Below are 19,327 nucleotides of genomic sequence, written 5' to 3' on the forward strand. Positions count from 1 at the left end.
GATCCCTTTTTACCTTAGTTACCCAACAGGGTTTAAGTAAAAGAAATAAAACTGCTTGAATTATTATGACAATGTCAAGCCTTGGCTTGGGTTTCCCCAAACTTTTGGTTCCTCTATCTCTGCTCCTCTCCCCAGTAAACAGTAATCTCCAGTACTGAGTCACCTCCTAACCTGACATGTTGATAGTGGAAATTTGAGGATTGCCACAGGCACAGACATGCCACTAAAACTAAACAAACAGCTCTGTATGAATAACCAAGTTGTCTCTCAAGGGATTTTACTTTTCCCAAATTTCTGTAGGCAAGGTGCTGACTTTCTGCACTGTCTTCCCAAGCTTGACTTAACCTGCCCCCTATGAGCTTTGCTGTCTCACCAAAAGCTCGCTGCTCTTTTCTGTTTCCCAGATTGCATTTTTGTGCCCCCACCCATTTCTGTATTTCCCAAAATAATATGCCAATGAGGAACACAGTAAACAGTTCTTTCTAACCATCTCTTCTGGAATTACATCTCCCATTTTAACTTTTCCTTTGAAAAGAAACCACTGAGTCTAACATTGCTTTAACGACATTGTTAGAATACAAATGTAATTATACTCTGCATATGCGAACCTCAATGCTAAAATTTAGCTTCATCTATCCATAACTGTGCTTCAGTTGCTGGGAGACCAAAGATTATGCTACTCACTGTCTTTCTCTTGCTTTGTATTTCAACAGCCTCCAACATCCCTTTGCATACTAACAGCTGCATAGTGCTTTTGCTCTTTAAATTGTTTCAGTGATTGTGTGAGCAGATTGAGGTCAGTATAATGCCCTCGAAATTCCAAGTGGCAAACCACTTGTGTTATGGACATAAAATCTGAGATGCCCATAGCTCAGACTTTTCTGCATAAAAATATACTGACTCTGACCCAGTTATCCAGCTTTGGCCCAGGTTTAAAAAAAAACTACTATAAAAAAATGCTCCAAAGAAGCACATTAGGAGAAACTCATATATTGTAAACATTAGACACAGGCTGGCAGAAACTCATATATTGAAAACATTAGGCACAGGCAAAGCATCAGGATACCAGTCTCTAGAGACCAGGCTCAACTGTAAACTTGATCAAAATAAAGTTCTAAAGTATAAATACAGACTTTCTATATGGACAATGACAGCCCAAGCCATTATTGTTCTTCTAGCTACCATCTCAGCTGCATTTCCTAATTCTCACAAAATCCTGAAGTACTGCCAGAAGTAAAAGTTGCACTTCTTATGTTTTGCCTCAGTAATAACTAAGCAACTAGCAATAACAGCAATAACTCTGTAGCTGAAGACAGCTATTCCTAATTTGATATTATTTTGCTAGAACTACTGCTGATTTAAGTTTGCCCATGCAGACTCTCTGAATCCATAACTCCACATCCATGCAGCAGGCAGTCAGCTTTCTGGGGGTGCATGGTCTGGGTGTGCAGCCCAGCCCTGGCTGGAAGTGCTCTGGTCTTTGGCAAGTGCTCACTGACAGTGAATCTGCAGGAATGCACAGACATGAAAGGTATTATTACATTGCTATTTGTTATGCTAATTTTGTTAAGGGCCTGTCGGAATTTCATTATAAACCATATTTTCAAGGAGCTCATAAATCAAGCATGAAATGTATTCTGTGCTCACACTTTCACAGACTGAATGAGATCCAATGACTTGATTTTGCCAATTTAAAGGGGAAAAAAAAAAGAGGGTTTATTAAAATTCTATTTATTAATTTTTCAAACATAACTTGCAAATTTAAAGACACTATTAAAGCGCTGCTGAACAGAGCACTGCAAAGCTTCCAGCACTTGCGAACACTGACCTTCACTTACTCCATAATTTTGTTACTGTCTGGAAATCTAATTAAACTCATGAAAACTTAATAAACTTGGCTAATATCTCTGTTTTGGCTGAGGTTTGTATCCCTCCCTTTCTCTCTGTCACTGGGTGTTCAGTGCTCCTGAACCTTCCAGCTTCACAGACAAAGCTCCAGGCAGCTGAGAGCCCCAAGGTGTGCTGCAGCCTTTGGAGATCCAGAGCAGGTAATGGTCCCTCAGTTAAAGGCACCCTTAACTGCTGTGCCCTGGCTTTGGCACTCCCTGGTAGCTCCAGCTGGGAATTTGCAGTCACATTCTGCAACAGAAAATCCCTGCTGCCAAAAATGAGACAGAAACCCAGCTTTGAAACCCAGCCTGACTACCTGTGAGATGGGTCGGCATCAAGAGCAGTGGGTTGCTGATGCAAGTTAATTACCATTACCAAATTAAACTCCTGCAACGTGACTGCCTTTACTGACCACTGTAACAGGCATCCAATAGTCATCCACATCCCCCTGCACATCATCAGCCAACCTCAGAAGGACTTGCTTATGATTTTATTTAATTTGGTTTTTATTTCCTCTCCTAGTCCACAGGGTCAAAAGTACTTCAGAGCTCTGAACAGAGTCACAACCAGCAAACCTAGGTCTTAGTTAGATCCTGGTGGGTTAAAAATCAACAACAGAAATATCCTTACAAATACAAGTAAACATTCCTGACATATCCTAAACACTAGCAAGGGTGAGATCTATTTTATTTTTATTTCATTCAGCAAACACGTAGTAAAATTTTTTAACTGCAAATTGTCCTCCTGTGAGATCCTTTGTTTTTGTATCAAAGCAAAGCATTAAAAGATCAATCCTTAAAAGCTTAACAACAAAAAAGGCCAAGTGCAATCCATATACACTGAAACTAATTACTTTTATGACAATCTACTTATCCACTGCATCAGTCTGGCAACCTAATACATGAATTCCCAGAGTCTTAGTGTCTACAGGTTGTGCCATATGGCAATGCAAAGTTAGATTTAGATGTGATTTCAGTGTCACAATGGTTTTCTTTAAAGGCACAAACAAGTGTACTAATACATGAGGAATTAAATAATTTTTAGAAATTTACATTAAATAATTTTCACTTTTCTGAAGTGTCACTCATGGAGACCATAGTGCTCTGCCAGGATGGTGAAATTTTTCACTATTGATGGGTATGTTGCTGCCACAGGAGACCTAAGGGTGGACCTTATAAGAAGGAGAAAACATTTGACATGGATGTTCTGTGCAATATTGGAGAGGGGTTGCAAAAACAGCAACAAAAAAAAGATGAACTGTTATATGAGAGAAAATGACAACGAGGAGAAATATTTGTGAGACCACGTTTCATATTCCCTAATAAAAGACACTGAAATCCTTGCAGAGGCTAGATGAAACATGATGTATTCTTGGTGTACTTCAGAGCAGGGTCATCATGGATTCCAGATCTGTTTGCTCTCCCTCCATGAGAGGTAAAGCTGACATTCCTCATCCACCAGCATGGACAATGGCTCACAGTGACAAACTAGTGGTTTCCAGTTGAGGGGCACCTCATGTGGCTTTGAAAGAGAGAGGAGGATTGGAGCACCGCGTGCTCCCCTTCGCATGGAATCCAAGATGCAGATCTCTTCTGGTGAAAGAGTCAGGAGCCACCACAGTGCAGTTGTTGCCTCCAACCCAGATGGGCAGAGACCTGCCAGCAGCTACAGTCACAGCCAGGTCAAACAGGAGAGAGACATGAGCTACAGACGTCAGCTGACAGTAGAAGGAAAGGAACAACTCAAACAGAGAGTTGTCTTTTCCAACCCTTTACTTGCCTGACTCTGGCACTCTTGATGCTGAGAACAATCAGAAAAAAGAAAGTTCTCTAAGAAGTTAAAAGCTCCACAGAATAAGAAACCCAGTGCTCAAAGCTGCTGGGAGACGCACCATTCTTAAGAAATGACATTTCATCATGTTAAGTAACAGCAGAGCTCCAGCCTTTTGGAATGTTTTTTGAAACAAAAAAGACAACAATTTGCACATAAATAATTAGATGACCTAATTGCCCATACTATTTAAAACAAAGTTCTGGCTAAGAACAGTGGAGACCCACAAAACAGTGCCAGCTCCAAGAGTAAAGGAACAGTAGCTCCAAAGCTGGAAACTTCACCCGAAGGAAAGGTCAGCTCTCCCTGGCAAGCAGGAAAATATCTGAACAGATTTCATGGCTTCTGGCAAGGTAAAGCATCACAGCTGAAATGTCTGCCCTTGCAGAAATCACAGTTGAAATTTCACACAACTCTCAGCATGATTCAAGCGCCCCAAGGAGATCTGGTGGTATGCAGGGCACGTGAGCCTGGGACAGCAGCTGAGGAAGTCTGGCTCCAGGTGCACATGGGTGCCTCACTGGAAGTTCCTCAGGCACAGGGATCCAGGCACATGTAGTTTTCACAGCTGATGAAGGGAGACAGGATCTCTCCCAAAATCTCAGGAGGGACACTGGTAACTGACCAATTGTGATCCCACATGTCTGTGTGTCCTGAATCAAGGAAAAGTGGCCTCAGTCACTTCATTAGGCCATGTATATTCATGACTCTTTTCTCCATCCTGTCAGCAATAAACCAAAAGGCAAAGCATTGAGCCTGGAAACAGCTGATATTGGCTCAGTTCCCATCTTGGTCCAGGGCTGGTCCTCTCACAGAACAGGGCTTTTCCCCTTTATGTACGAGCTAAAACCTTCCATTTAACCTGGCACTGCATAGCTTCTTACAGCCAGAGGAAGTCAGAAAATAACCCCTCAACAACTATGCCTAGAAAATAGAAAAGGGATCTAATATTTAACCCTTAATCCTTCCATGGGCCAGAGGCCACGTGTCTCAGTGTCCTACCATATCGAACACGGCACAGAGCTGAGCTCCCTCTCCTAACCCACAATGGCTCCAGGCAAAGCCACCTACAATATTTCAGCTTTTTCCATCCACTTCCCAAAGCTTACATCATGAGCATACCTACAGCCCAGACAGAACACGTGTCAGCACTTCCAAACCCTAACTCAGCCCTGCAGATGAGTGTCAGGTATCCCTGAGCCACAGTCACCAGCACATCATGCTGACTGGGTTTATAAACTCAGCCTATACAGCAGCAGAGACCAAGCTTGGAGCAAGCATTCCCCCAGCACCTGAAATGGTGTTGGAAGGCATGAAGACACACATGTGATGACCACTACCTGACAAACTCCTCCTGGGGCTGGATGCTGCAGGGGTAGCTAATTTTTCATTTGCTCTGCTATGAAATCCCCATACTACCTTCCCCCAAACCAGGGAAGTACTGACCACTTAACATTCTTTTCAGACTTGGTTCTGCTTCACTGAAGACATAGTTACTATAAAATTAGCAAACTGCAAAATCCCTAATGTCAGTTGATATTATTTGTAAAGAATTAGCATTGCTTTCACTCTAATGTTTTATGAGAATAAGCCTTTCTAATAATTGTACAAAATCAAACAGGAAGATATGGCCCTCTGTTTTAAATAAACTTCAAATAGTTTTTGGCATATTTGGTTTGTTGTTATTGTTGTTTTGTTTTTAAAGTTCAGTATCTTCTAGAGATGTCATTTTCCATTTTAATTTTGGCAATTTTTCAAATTCTAAGGAAGTTTCCCAGTACTTCACATGCTGTCACAGCATCTTCAAGCCATCTTTACAGCTCTTCCATCGTACTTTGTGTAAAGAAAAACTTTTAGCTCATCATTGCAGCAGCTGCTAATGAAGATTTCTAGGCGTTCTTCTAATTGATGAGGAGAGAATGACAAATATTTTAAGTATCCATTAAGCTGTGCTAAATCAATGGTGATTTACCCAGAATTTCTATAGGAGCATACAGCACATCCACTTTAATATCAAGTGAGTTAATTGTGATCAATGATACTACAGCAGAAGGCAAACGAATTCTTAATGACAAGAAACTTCGCGTGCAACAAAAATAGAAGCTAACAAGAAACCTCCTTGCTGCATTTTCCACATTACATCATTATTAACTACTGCACTGAAAACATGGAAAGGAAAATATGAACATTTTAAAGACTTCTACAGATCAATCAATTTTACAAAACATAATAGGATAAGGAAAAAAAATGGTAAACTTTTCTATAATTCTTTTTTTACATACATATGTTTTGGAAATTTATTTTAATGGGTATTAGATTAATTAAAAAGTTACCATCACAGAATTCAGGGGTTTTTTTAGCCACAGAATACAAGACTGGAGTCTCTATGGGTGTCCTTGTCTCACTTTTACAACCTCTTTTGTTTGACTTGTAGGTTTTAATGTGCATCATAACACCTCTCATCCAGCAGTAAGAAATTCTCTGGGGAACACTTGCAGAAAATAGGACATTGAGTCCATAATTAAAGTAATCTCTTCCCAGGCAGATGCTTCAGTTGGCTCTGTTATCACATATTACAAAAGGCATCTTGAGGCCTATAAAATGTGTGGCAAATAGCTTTGGAGATGAGAAACAGCAATTTTTCATCTAATTTTGATCCATAGACATGTAAGTACTGTATTGCCACATTTTGGTACGAAGCCAAATAACTATTGTGGTTGTTGAAATGAGCTTGGCAGTAACCAAAATTAAAGAGTACTCCAGCTTTTATCATCAGTCAGGAAAGCCTTTTTCTAGCCATCTTTGCACTTAGCAAATAAGCATGCCATCTCAAATATGCGAGTTAATGCCTACATCTGGATTTGGAAGAAAGGCTTTATGCAGCTTAACTTACCATACATATTCTCTCTCTATTTGTGTGCTAAAACCATCGTTCAAATTATGGCCCTGACATCTTCACTGCATTGCCAAACTGTCTGTGATACTGATTGGGGGTGTTTCTACTATTTATTATTTGTATTTTAGGATGTTTAGGACGTTGCTCTTTGAATGTGTGAGTAGGTTCTGCAAAGTAATTTGTTCCTATCAGTTATAATCCTTTGCATAAATACTGACAGGAGCTGGCTGAATTTGAGGAGCATATTTTTACTTCCTGACTGCAGCAATGTGTTCAATGTGGGCAAAATTTGACCTCAGACTACTGAAGTACTGAAAATAAAGACAGAATTACTTTCTTCCATTATTCATTCCTTCAAAACTGTTATTTTAAACTCTTCCCTATTTGGGTGGGAAATCACTGAGATTGCTGGGGAGCTTCTTATTCTTTAAGACTTCAAAAATGCATTTTTCACACAAAATGGCTCAAGCAAATGTACATTACTACTTGAGCTAAACAGCTTATGTTAATCTAAGAGGGATATTTGGAAGGTTAAAAGAGAAAATGTATTTGTTGCATTTCCAGTAAGAACTAAAAATATTCAAGCCACTCCAAAACAATGAGGAAAACAACACCATCAACCTTAAAACATAATGTTACAGTGCCATTGTACCTGTAAAATATGTATTGAAAACAGCCATTAATCGCCAACAAGAGCTACAAAACAGTATGTGAAATACTTCAATAATATGCTTTTAAATAAAAATGCATTATTTGAATTGGTGTAGCATCTTCAAGTCTTGTTTTAGGTGATAACTCTGTTGCACAGCAGAGTTCATTCTGTCAGATAATTTGAGATCATGGTAATTCTGAATACTCAAATCAAGTCTTCCCAGCAGGAGGGCAGCAAAAGCTGATCAAATGTATTTGTTGTCTTCAAGTTTAGGCATGCTTTCTTTCTTGGTTTTAAACTTTTGCTAGAACTCACCATGAGGAGAATGTTGTTGTACAGACAAGGGGATAATTTCTTCCTTGCTGAGTATTACTGTGTGACTACATAATATTTTGTAGATCACTGTTAATGATCCTCCAAAGAAAGAAGGTGAGAAAAGTAAGTTGTGTGAACTAGGAATATGGTCAGAACATCCTTATCTGCCCTTACCTGTCTACACAAATAAAGCAAAATTCAAAAAAAATAATGTGAAGGCATGAATTTAAAAAAATTGGAAAGTGTTGCCTGTGCCTTTGATGACAGCATGAACACACCTGATTGCTCTGCTGAACCAAGGGCGGTGTTCAGCACCCTGCAGGATCAAATTCTTCACCAAGTCATTTGGCAATGTCCCTTCAAGAAGTCAAGGACTCCCCAAAAACAAGACAGTGCACTTGACTCGAGCTCATTCATGCACTGGACATCTTATCTGCTTAAGAGATGGCATTGACATGCTCAGGCTGCCCCAGCCCACCAGGAGACATTCCAGAGTTACCAGGGCCTTCCATGCAGACATGCTATTGAGTTGTTCAGTCTGCAGGACTGAAATTTATCTTCCTAAAACACCTTTTACAATTGTCCTCTGCCTTTGCCTGCACTCATGTTGGATGCACTCTATGCCTACCTGTAGACAATAGTTCCAGGCATGGTTAGTGTTCACTCTTTCTATAGCTAACATTCTCAAAAGAACCCTCCAAAACTGGCTAGGGGCTATACATTTCATCTTTTCATTTTGAAAAGTTTGTTATTGATGAATTATTACTAGGCAAAAGATATTTCATTCTACTGCTGTGATACAGAGGAAAATCTGTTAGCGGAAACTAAGTTTTGGGGGTGTGTGTAATATTAAGCCATTTTGAGAAAAGGGGAAGATAAAGCAATGCTTTGAGTGAAACAAAGGTTTATGCTGTTGATGAACTAAAATACATTCTGAAAAAATCACCCTGAGGTTCAATTTCAGAGATATTTTTATCGAAATTCAAGAGAGAATCTTAAACACAATTACTCATAACTGATTCACAGATTGTGAATTGATGGCCCCGTGCACAAAAATAATGTGACTGTTGTGCAGAAAAGGAAGAAAGTAAAATCTAATCTCTGCTTCTAGAATTGCTAAATGAACATTTGTAAGAAGGGAAGCAATTCTCACCATGGTCATTTTATTATTTACTTGTAGAAAATTACTAAATTTCATTTTATTTCATGCAGGAGATACCAGAGTCTTATATGAAGCCACAACAAAATCTTAACAGAGAAGCCAAAGGCTATACTGAGCTTCCTTCTGCTATCATACATTTCAAATATGTGATATAATGAATTTGCATCACACAAAGAAATTATCTTAATACAGCATAACATTGCAGTTTCTACTCTGGCATTACACAACACTGACAGAAGTAGCATTTTATGCTTCTTGCACATCTTTGGATTTAAGTTCAAATAACACCAATAGAATTTTCATGTGCTTTTACTTTAAATACATGCTCATATAGCCATTTTTTCTGGCTTTGGTTCTGCTTTTCTTATACTGACAACACAGCGTGAGGAGTCTAAAATCACAAATGGCCAGTTGTCTGCACACTTGGAGAAATTCTTAAAAAAAGTAGTCCTCTCATTAAAGTGGTCTTTTAGTAGGAATATCACTCATCTGAGATAATATTACACAACAGATTTGACCTAAAAGGAGAAAAATAGCAAGATTTTATGAACTTTACACAGTTGCCATTTTTGTTCATACCCTTCAGCAAATTTCAACTGTTGAGCAGACCACTCATTGAAAAATTCTTGACACAGACAAAGTTACTTACTGTTGAGTGTGGTGGGGATAAAAAATTAATTTTCATTACTTGGTGCAGGATGCTTATGTTTAGGCAGCTGAGTCTGGGTGGGATTCCAATTCACATTTAAAAAATCTTAAAATAAATACATATGTAAAGGTCCACAAGCAAGCTATGTAGCTAGAGATCTATTCCTGTCAGTGGAGATCTAGATCTTAATTCTGCTGCCTAGAAGTAGTAAAATAATTTGAAACACCCTCAGGAAGCTAGTAGGCACCTTGTATTCCTGTGGGTACCTCTCCCTGGAGGTAGAGCTGAATGTCAGGCCTGGATGTCTATGGAACCAGATTGCACACCCATTAACCCTCAGGAGAACTACAGGCACACAGCTCACATAAACCCCTCCCTGGAGACAGGCACACATCCCACACCCAGCTGAAACAACTGAAAACCCCTTTGCAGGAGTGGACAACTTGGTGTAACCAGCTTTCATCCTCTCTGTTGGTTTTCTTGCTTTGCTCTGAACACTTTTGAGTGCTCACCTACACAGTACCCTTTGTGTTACTATCTTCTGTTAAAAAAAGCTTCTGAAAACACCCACAATTTCTCATTAGTCACCTCAGTCTGCTTTACACAAAGTAGACAAAACTAAGTCAGAAATAACAGATGAGTTAAATCTAATTCCACATGGTCAGATGAGTCTTTGCTGTTTGGGGTCGGAGAGGAGCCACAATGATTCCATGCACAGTTTGCATTTCGCTGGAAATTAACAAACACAGAGGATGGAGGTAATCTGGGCACCACATCAAAATGGGACATGAGAGCAGAGCCAAGATAGGAATCAAATATTGGCTCGTGATTTTCAGAATATTACACATAATGTTGATTGACGGCACAACAATGCCTCTACCCAGGGAAGTGGAAAACCAAGCAAGGGAGTAATTTTTCTTCATAGTTCCACTAGACTGACACACCAGCAAGGAACAATTACTGATGATTTTTTTTTTTCTACAAGGGACAAGTTATAAGCAATATGAAAAAATAAAAATAACTGCAACACTGGGCTAAATGTTGGAACTACTCTGACTGTAAGCAATGACTGTCTCTTATTTGATGCTGCCCATACAATCCCTGACTCAGAGTCCACACCAATATCACAAAGAGTGCTATGAAATATCCTTCTACACCCTCCTGTTGCAGTAAAGAGTAGGAAGAGGAAGGCAGCACTTACTGAAGCAGGGAGCTTCTGCTTCACAAAATCCCAAAGTCAAGGCTATCTGTACATTAGGGTTTTCATATGTGTTATGGCACAATCCTCAACTGAATGCAGAGATTTCAAATATAGCAGCAACTAGAATGCTGTGAACAGCAGTGTATTCAGTGCACAATTCTGTGGCATCGTAAAAATGTGAGAGAGAAAAACATTCACCACCATAAAATTGAGAGTTGATTACACATAAATACAAGGGACTTAAGGGACCTCACTTCTGATAGATGCTGTTTTCTGTTTACCTAATGTTATTATTTGTGTGTGTTATCATTGTGTACAAACATAATTGGGTACTTAATCTTTAAGATTATCCTTTGTACTTCTTTAAAACAATTGAAAAAAACCACAGTAAACAGTGTCTTAAATGGCAGTTTAGCTAAGTGGTTTGCCAGGGGAATGTGGTTCCTTGAGATAATATAGATCTTTCCCACCCTGGCTAGAGAACTAATATAGCAAAGCATGTAATCTTCTTGGCTGTTTATTCAATATTTCTATAGTTATTATCATAGGTTTTCTAGAAATGCTTTAAATAGGTAACCAAGTCTCTCAATCACAGGCTTTATGCTCTGTAATGTTTGTACAGCAGGGTATTTTGAGTTCATAATTAACACCGTTGTCAGTTCCTGAAACAGGCTTAGACACATGGGCATGAAAAGACCAGTTCTGGAACAGGGTGCCTCAAACTTCCCAGAAAGGAGCTGTAGCTTTAAGTGATCATGGGAAGAGCCATATTCTCAGTGAAAAACACATCTCCTTCCTTGAAAATTTCTTCCAACAGTTCCCAGACTTTTTCCAGGAGCTATGCTGAGAATCAGTTTCTCCTGCCTCAGTCACCACTGCTCTCTTACCTCTGTCCTCACAGGGAGGGACCACCACAGCTATTCCCATTCCTACTGAGCCATTTGCACCATAGGCTGTGCTAATTAAGAGTCACAAAATATCTGATTGGGCCTTTTAGCACTTACTAGCTTATTAGACTCTGCCTACAGACTTGGGCAGGTATCTTCACAGCAGTCCAGTCTTCCATTAACAGAAGTTATTGTGGATATATAGACACAATTGTAATTATTAAACACCTGTTCAGTGACTAACACAAATGGTTACATAAGAAAAGTACTTATTTTTCTAGGTACATTCTACTGCCTGCAATGAAATTTAATACAAAAGCTGGAACTTCTGCAATAAACCCTGCTGGTGGTCAAAACAAAATATGCTTCTGCTATTTAGGTCAGCTTTATCACTTTTGCAAACTAGAAAGTTAAGCCATCTATAAAACAACAGGCTTAACATCCTAAGATGCAGCCCAGCATGCCACCCTGCTTAACAGCCATTATTATCCCTGCTGTCAGGCTGAGCCTTAACTAGGTTAGTGTGAGCTTAGAGCAGAAATTACAAACCACCAAACCTAGCTGAAGGATTATGAAGATAATATTTTACAAATTTGCACACAATCAGAGAAATTGCTTGTTAGCATAAAGGAGGACCTACTATTTTGTGGTGGCAAAGAGCATTTACAGATCCTGGCAATTTGCTTGGGATGCCCTGTGCTCAATACCTTTTTAACATAGTCCGAGGTTGTTGCTAAGAAAACTAACCTGTGATAAATGATGCATTTTAGCTTTCATTTCCTCAGCTCAGTTGGCAGCACCTATGGTGAAAACACACCAAAGGATCACACTAAGATGTACTACAGAAGCACCAACAGCACTCAGTGTTGCTCTTAGAAGTGTATTTTATAGAAAGGTACTTTTAACATTCATTTAGTAGCCATAATAAAGTACTTTCAGGAAAAAACCTAACAGAGTTAAAATAAATTTGCACACAATGAGTGTGAAAAAATGGCTATTGCCTTATTTTGCACAGAAACAGGTTGGATCCAGCCACCTTCCCCCATGGAGCACAGGGGTCTACACTACCCCTTTTCCTGGTGAAACTGGGAGAAGGCTTGTTGAGTGAAACACTGGGGCAAGGAAAGATGCAAATCTCCATCAGGTAACATTCCATTTAGCAGTGGCACAGCACTGTGTGCAATGGAAATAACCGGACTACATCGAACTGCAGAATTTAGGAATATTCCAGTAGGGTTGGAAAGAAACTGACTGCTGTGCTAGCAAGCTGGTGTAAATCCCAATTTGCTGTGCCCCTGCATCTCACATACACAGAAATAAGGCCATCTTCCTTGCAGAGCTGTGCCCCACATCCCTCCCCACAACATTCCTTGCTGCAGCACAGCAGTACCCTCGTGTGTCCCTCGCTGGCTGTTTCAGTAACCTCGGTGTGGCCAGGAGCCATCCTCCTGCACCATGACTGGGAAATGCAAGGACTGGGAACTCACACACTGACAGCAGGAATATTTCTGGCAGTTTATAAACAAATCATGTTGTAGCAGGGAAGATTGTTGTTGGGCACGTCCAAATTTACAGGTATAAATGGTCTGCCAGGCTACTGATTTTTATGCAATTTAGTATCTTAATATCTCAACCCCTTCATCATGTTTGTCTGCTTACCAATGGATACAAGAGCTACAAGGAAGAACAGGCTGACAGCATCACTGCACAAATCTCGTGTCTTGGGGCTCCTGTCTTTCAGGACTGAGCTCTAGAAGAGCACACCAAAAAGCACAGATGAAGTGAAAGGGAATTTTGCCCATGATGGCTACAGGGTTTTGACTTTGTGTCACATCCACAGAATTCCACTGCTTCAGTGGAAGCCAGAACAGGTCAACAGTGTGTGCAGTTAATAAAAGCTGTCTGTGCATCTATAGCAAAAGAGCTGCCTGGCCTGTGAGAGATTTGCCTGGTGACCTTTTCTCAGTTCCTCCTGAGAATTGTCCAGGGAGAGGAATCAACACTCAAAAATTGCACGTCAAAGCCAATGCTAATTAATAACCTTATTATCCATCCCCAGAGAGGTCAAAGACTAATGAGCTGGTCTGACTCACAGACAAATTGGCAACAAACAGTATAGGAAGTTGTTACCTATACTGAACTATAGTCAGAGCCTATAAATTCACATATCTTTTTTAAACACTTCCAATTTATACTAAGTTAAAGAAAAATTAATTAAATTTATATAATAAATGTAATCTATATCAAATTTAAACTTTATATTAAATTGAAAGCGTTAAGAAAACTTATTTGCTATAAAGGCACAAAAGGAGACAAATAAGGTGGAATCCTCTGGAACTTTTGTATTCAGGGAGCTGGGTAAGGTAGGCAGATTAACACTGCACCACAGATTAACACAGCACCACAAAAATAGCTTTGTTTACTGCAACTTGTGATATAGTAAGCAGGAGAAACACCAGCTGAGGCAAGAAAGTGTGGGCAGCTGAAGAAAAATTGAGGAGGAGGATTAGAGGTAAAACATATTTCCCCTCTTTACATTTCCTACAACTGATGATCATGTTTACCCAGTATTCCTGCAGACAAGTGTGATCCTGGAGTAAACACCAACTTCAGAGGAGCTGAGCCTTTCCACTCTGGTCTGAATTTGTTCTGTGAGAAAGCAAACTGATATAACTGCATCATTTTGCTCATCCTCAAAGACAAAACAGTATCACCCATGTAGTATCCTCATACCTCATGTGAGACATCCTGAAAAGCCACCAGGACTGACCCAGGGACCCTGGGAACAGCCGTGGTGCTGGGCTCCCCACTGCACAATCAGACCTCTCAGCTCTGACAGATGTGGGCTTACATCCATGCTGCAAAGTACCCAGCCAACAATAAATTCAGATTTCTGCTATGCATGGCTAAGGACTTCCCTACCATAGTGGGAACCCCACCTTTGTTCAAGGGGTGCTAATGGCAAAGGGGTAGATTATGGCCTAAACAGGAAATTACAGGTTTGATTTCCAAAACTGTTCAGTGCTGGTCTAACTCTGCTACCACGGAAGCCAGTGTTAGACTTTTCATGGATTTCAAGATAGGCAAGCATTCATTGCCTAAGAAAAATATTCCTTAATGTCATCTAAATGAGAATCAGCATTCATAATAGTATTTGTATTTCTTCTTCAATAATGGCAAACGTGAAAAAACCCAATACAAAACCATGGAAAAAATCACCCACAGGAAAATGAATGACTGGTTAGAAATTTTCCTCAAAACTCGCAATGGAGGGTCATATTTCATAACAAATACAGTCACAGTCACTCTGCAAGTTAGGACCAAAACTTCAACAAATATTTCTTGAATACCAGGAAAACCAAAAAAATTCAAGAAAGAAAGGGAGTAAGCAAGAGTGAAACAGAGAAGATGTACAGGCAGCTCAAACAAACTTTAGCTGCTTCAACTTTATCAAAAAAAGGAAACTGCTTTTAGAAAGAAATTAGAAGTTCTATAAACTCCATAGCTGACAGACTTCCTCAAGGTATATACAACTGTTTTATATACAATAAATACACCCTCACAATTTAGCTACCAGCCATCAAAACTATTATTCCCCAATTTGCTGTTATATGTTTAGAAGAAGAGAGAGTTAGAAATAAAAATGTCTTGACACTGTCATCACAGCTAATAAATAATGTATCCTGACAGTATAGGCAAAAAAAGTGCATTATGTAGGTAAGGGGAAATATCAAAGTCACAGGTAAATCAATCTACAGGTACTGTGCTCACCATCAGCAACTTATGTAGTCAAAAAAATCAGTCATTTTTATTTTTTACAAAAGTAAAAAAACCTTGATTATATGGGGCACTTACCTGCTGCTTCCAAGTATAGATTGAAAGAGAATAATATTCAGAAGGCTTGTTTTGACAACTGGACAGCCACAGAAACATGTCTCTGAAATATTGCAATTATTCACTTATTGAATTTGGGAGCTGTCTGCCTCTTTTTTCTTGAAAATATCAAACTTGAAACATTTTCTACTTTTGACTGCATTCTCAGTGTATTTTCTCTCTCAAATCTGGTCTATAAAATTCTGGGACAAATAATTAGAAATTACTTGAAGGTAAAAGTTAGTAATATATATGCCAATGATTCAAGTTAAGCTATTGTGTTAGAACTTTATTTGGTGCTAAAACATCAAATGATAACTTATGTCTTTAAAACAAATGACCAAAAAAACCCTCTTGGTCATTCTTGGTTCATCAGAAGTTCAGAGTGTTTAAAATTAGGAACAGTAAACGCTTGAGTATAGCTACTCTCAAATACTTGCATTTTACACTGATGCTTACAATATGAACAATGTATTTGTGTGATGTTCAAACTCCAATTAAATGCAATAGTCACCAGACTGTGTCAGTGCCAATGGGCCATATACTTAAAGCATCAATGACATGATTAATTACTAAGAAGAATCCATTTCTTTTAAATGCTAGACTTCCTACACGCTTTGAAAATAAGAACTCCCAATATGCACAGAAACACTCCAGCCAGGAAGAACTTAATATTCTTACTTCAGATGACAGTCTGCACCTGGCAGTGTAGTCTGGCTCTTTTATTCAGACAGGGTGAGCAGGCTGGATGCTCGCACTGCCTCCAGTGAGTGTGTGCCCGCGGCTCGGGGTGCGTACGTACATGAAGTTGACACAGCCTGTCCCCGCAGGTGGAGCAATCCAAACGAAGCTGAGGTTGGTGGTCGGGAGGTGGCTCACATGGGATGCGACCACGCTGCACATGAACTGGTTTCCGAACTGGTGGTCAGACATAATTCCTAGGAGAAAGACGCAGAGGAAGGAAAGAGTAACAAGTGTTAATGGCTCATTGCGAGGTGCTAACAGACCGAGAAATGCATCTGCCATGTGCTTCATCAGGAATGAAAAAACCCCAGGGGTATGCCATCGAGCAATTAGAATTAATGCCAGTGAAAATACTGGAGCTGGCCTTTGCCTCAGCCAAGGCTGACTTTGCATTTACTGCAAGGCTCCGTGTATTTACTGCTATTAGTCTCCATGAGGCCAATACCAGAGGAAGTATTTGCAGTTTTGAAGGAAGAGCTAGATCACAGCTACTGTAAATCAGTTATTCCATTACCTCATTTACACTCATTACAGATCTAAAATAAAATAACACCTGAAGCAAAACAAAAAGTTCTACTTTAATAAGAAAAATGAAGCTCTTAGAGAAAGGTATTATCTATTAATAGGCATCTATTTAGGAAAAACAGGTGATCTCTGGATTCACAAACTCTTCTGATCTGAAGTAAAAGCAGCAACCTTCCACATTTCTACCAGAACACGTTCCTTTGATTTTTCTTTTATTTCTTTTTCATATGTGCTTCTAATACATGAATTAATGTAAATGTCATCTACTAATCCCTCCCTCTGGAATTCATCGCAGTTCAACATTAGACAAAAGAACTGTATTTTGAATGTAAAAACAATGTCTGACAGCAATCTTTCTCCCCTTGGAGCCCTTTTGTAGTTTCCTACAAAGCAGTGCAAACTTGGTTGTTTGTTTGACACCCTTTGACTTAAAGGAAAGCAATCCTACCAGAATGGATCACTACACCTTTACACCTACCACATGAAAGAGCAGGAACTTTTAAGAGATGAAACTATACTTTTAAACACAGTTATCAGAAGAGAATGCCTTGTCCCAAGTTACTTCAAATATTGAACCTTCATTTCAGAAAACAGAGACGCAGGCCGAAACATTGCTAATAGGATCAAAAGGGAAAGGCAATAGGAGCAGGCACTACTGTGCTCAGAAAGGTCACTGGCAGCTATTTGGTGACTGCATCTCAAAGTTTCTAGTGGCTGGAATTTCCTGAATTTGCTTGTTGCAATTCAAACAACAACAGAGATTTAAAACCCATCTCTTGTCGCTGCGTACAGCGCACACCACAGCTGAGACAGCCACGATACACAGAGCATCACCATACAATCTCAGAAGGCTTCAACCCATGCAGAACAACACCACATCACCTCAGAAGGCTGCACACATCTGCCCCTCTTGTTCTTTACCCACCTTTTATCCCCCCATGTTGATGCCCTGCCCCTGTGTGCCCTCTGCTCCCTGTGGTGGTTGCTCAGTGCCCCTGGGCACTCCAGGGCTCATTGCTGTCAGTGCTGCTCCCCTGCTGCTCACAGCTGTGCCCATGGGGATGGGCTCAGCCACAGCCCCATCCCAATCCCCATTAACTGTGTGCCTACAATCTCTGAATTCTTTATTACTGGGGTTTTGGGAATTCTCCTGTAATGTGAATGCAGCAATTTCTTGTAAGCCCCCACCTTATGCAGAGGTGGAAGGACCTTGCAAGTGAGAGGTTTGCATCAAGGAGGGAGATAAATCCTTCCTAATGCAGACACACTGCTCCACTGGGTGTCCCCAGGGACTGGATGCCAGCAGCACCTTGCATGGAGTGGGGGCTGTCTCACAAGCAAACATTTCACATTTTATAGACAAAAGGCAATGTCTGAAATCCTGGTCAGGAACTGGGGAGGATGACAGACTATAGCTCAAGGTTATGGATGTTATTTATCCTCAGGGCTATGAAATTCTAGGCCAGCTTCAGCTTTTGGTTGGGAGAAATGAGCCACAGTGAATTTAAGTGATCCATCCCAGGAGTGACAGGAGGCAGCAAGTGATGCCTGTAGTGATGCCTGTATCTTTTGCAAACAACCACAACCTCCTCATTCAGGGTTTCTCAGTTCCCCACTGAAAATCCACATGAGATTTTCTGTCATTCACACAGTCACAGCCCAAATCCCCAAGTGAAGCTGCAGTTCATCGTGTCAGGGCAGTCACAGAGAAGGCTCAAGCTCCCCTGAATGGAGCCTCTTTTCTGGAGATCAGCAGTAGGGCAATCCAGAGAGATGGTATTTTGCTGACTTTTCTTTATTGCAAGAGACTAGACACAGATGAGGTTTGCCCACTTCTTGCCATGCTGTATTGTTTTATTTGCCTTTCTTGCCTAACTGAGAGGGGTGACAGTAGCATCCTTAAGGAATCCCACTTGACTGATGCCCAGGCTCACTGCCCTGCTCTCACTGCTGAAATCCTGCAGCAGAGCTCTGGTGGGACAGCTGTGTCCAGAAATATGCCCAAAGAGGTCCCTCACAAAGCAAATGCTATTTGGGCAACTGCTTTGCTTTGCCCAGGGTGTCAGGTGGTAACTCTGGTTTGTTCCCAAAGCCTGTCCCTCTCTCTGAAGTCTGTGCTAAAGCCAGAGACTTCAGCACCGTGGGCTGGGGTCTTGGGGCTGCTGCAGGCCACCAGCTCTCATCTCTCATCATCCCTGGCTGTGCAGTGGGAAACAGCCAGCCTCAGACCATCAGGATAATTAAATAACAGATGCTGTCAGGGGAGAAGCAGGAACAGCCCTTCAGTTTGAAGAAATTCCCCTTTCTCCAGAGCCAGCCAAATACAAGGGAGGACAAAGGCTGCCCTAACACATCCCCCAGCCAGGGGACAGGCAGAGCAGCTTGGGAAATGCGACTGCTTCCCTCCTTGGCAGCAACTTGTGAGTTAATGAATTCCCTAGGTTTCAGGCAGTATACTGCAAAAATGTGCCTAATACATCAAACACATACAACATCTGTGGAGAATTTCTTTTTCCTTTGATTTACAGTTTAGAAAAAGAACTATTGCAGTTACTCTACTAAATTCTAAACAAGGAAAAAAACCAAGTCATTCAATTTTTTTTCCGAAAAACATCAATGAATAGTACAGCAATCATTCAAATTCCAATTTTATAATTTTATCACCGTGTTATCTTTATATTTTATTAACAATTGATTGCTATA

The 19,327-nt window shown here is 40.3% G+C and overlaps 1 protein-coding gene across 1 annotated transcript in view; it reads right to left on the bottom strand.

The window, feature by feature from the left end:
- Positions 1–19,327, bottom strand: part of RELN (reelin) — a gene marked incomplete at its 5' end in the record, with an annotated part of 284,100 nt that overhangs the window by 184,679 nt on the left and 80,094 nt on the right. Inside the window, one exon of the mRNA XM_084206102.1 lies at positions 16,158–16,293. Within this exon, the coding sequence (XP_084062228.1) occupies positions 16,158–16,293 (136 nt within the window). The remainder of the gene's footprint in view (positions 1–16,157; positions 16,294–19,327) is intronic.

The sequence above is a fragment of the Fringilla coelebs genome (genome assembly GCF_963513975.1).
Source record: "Fringilla coelebs genome assembly, chromosome: 5".
Lineage (NCBI taxonomy): Eukaryota > Metazoa > Chordata > Aves > Passeriformes > Fringillidae > Fringilla > Fringilla coelebs.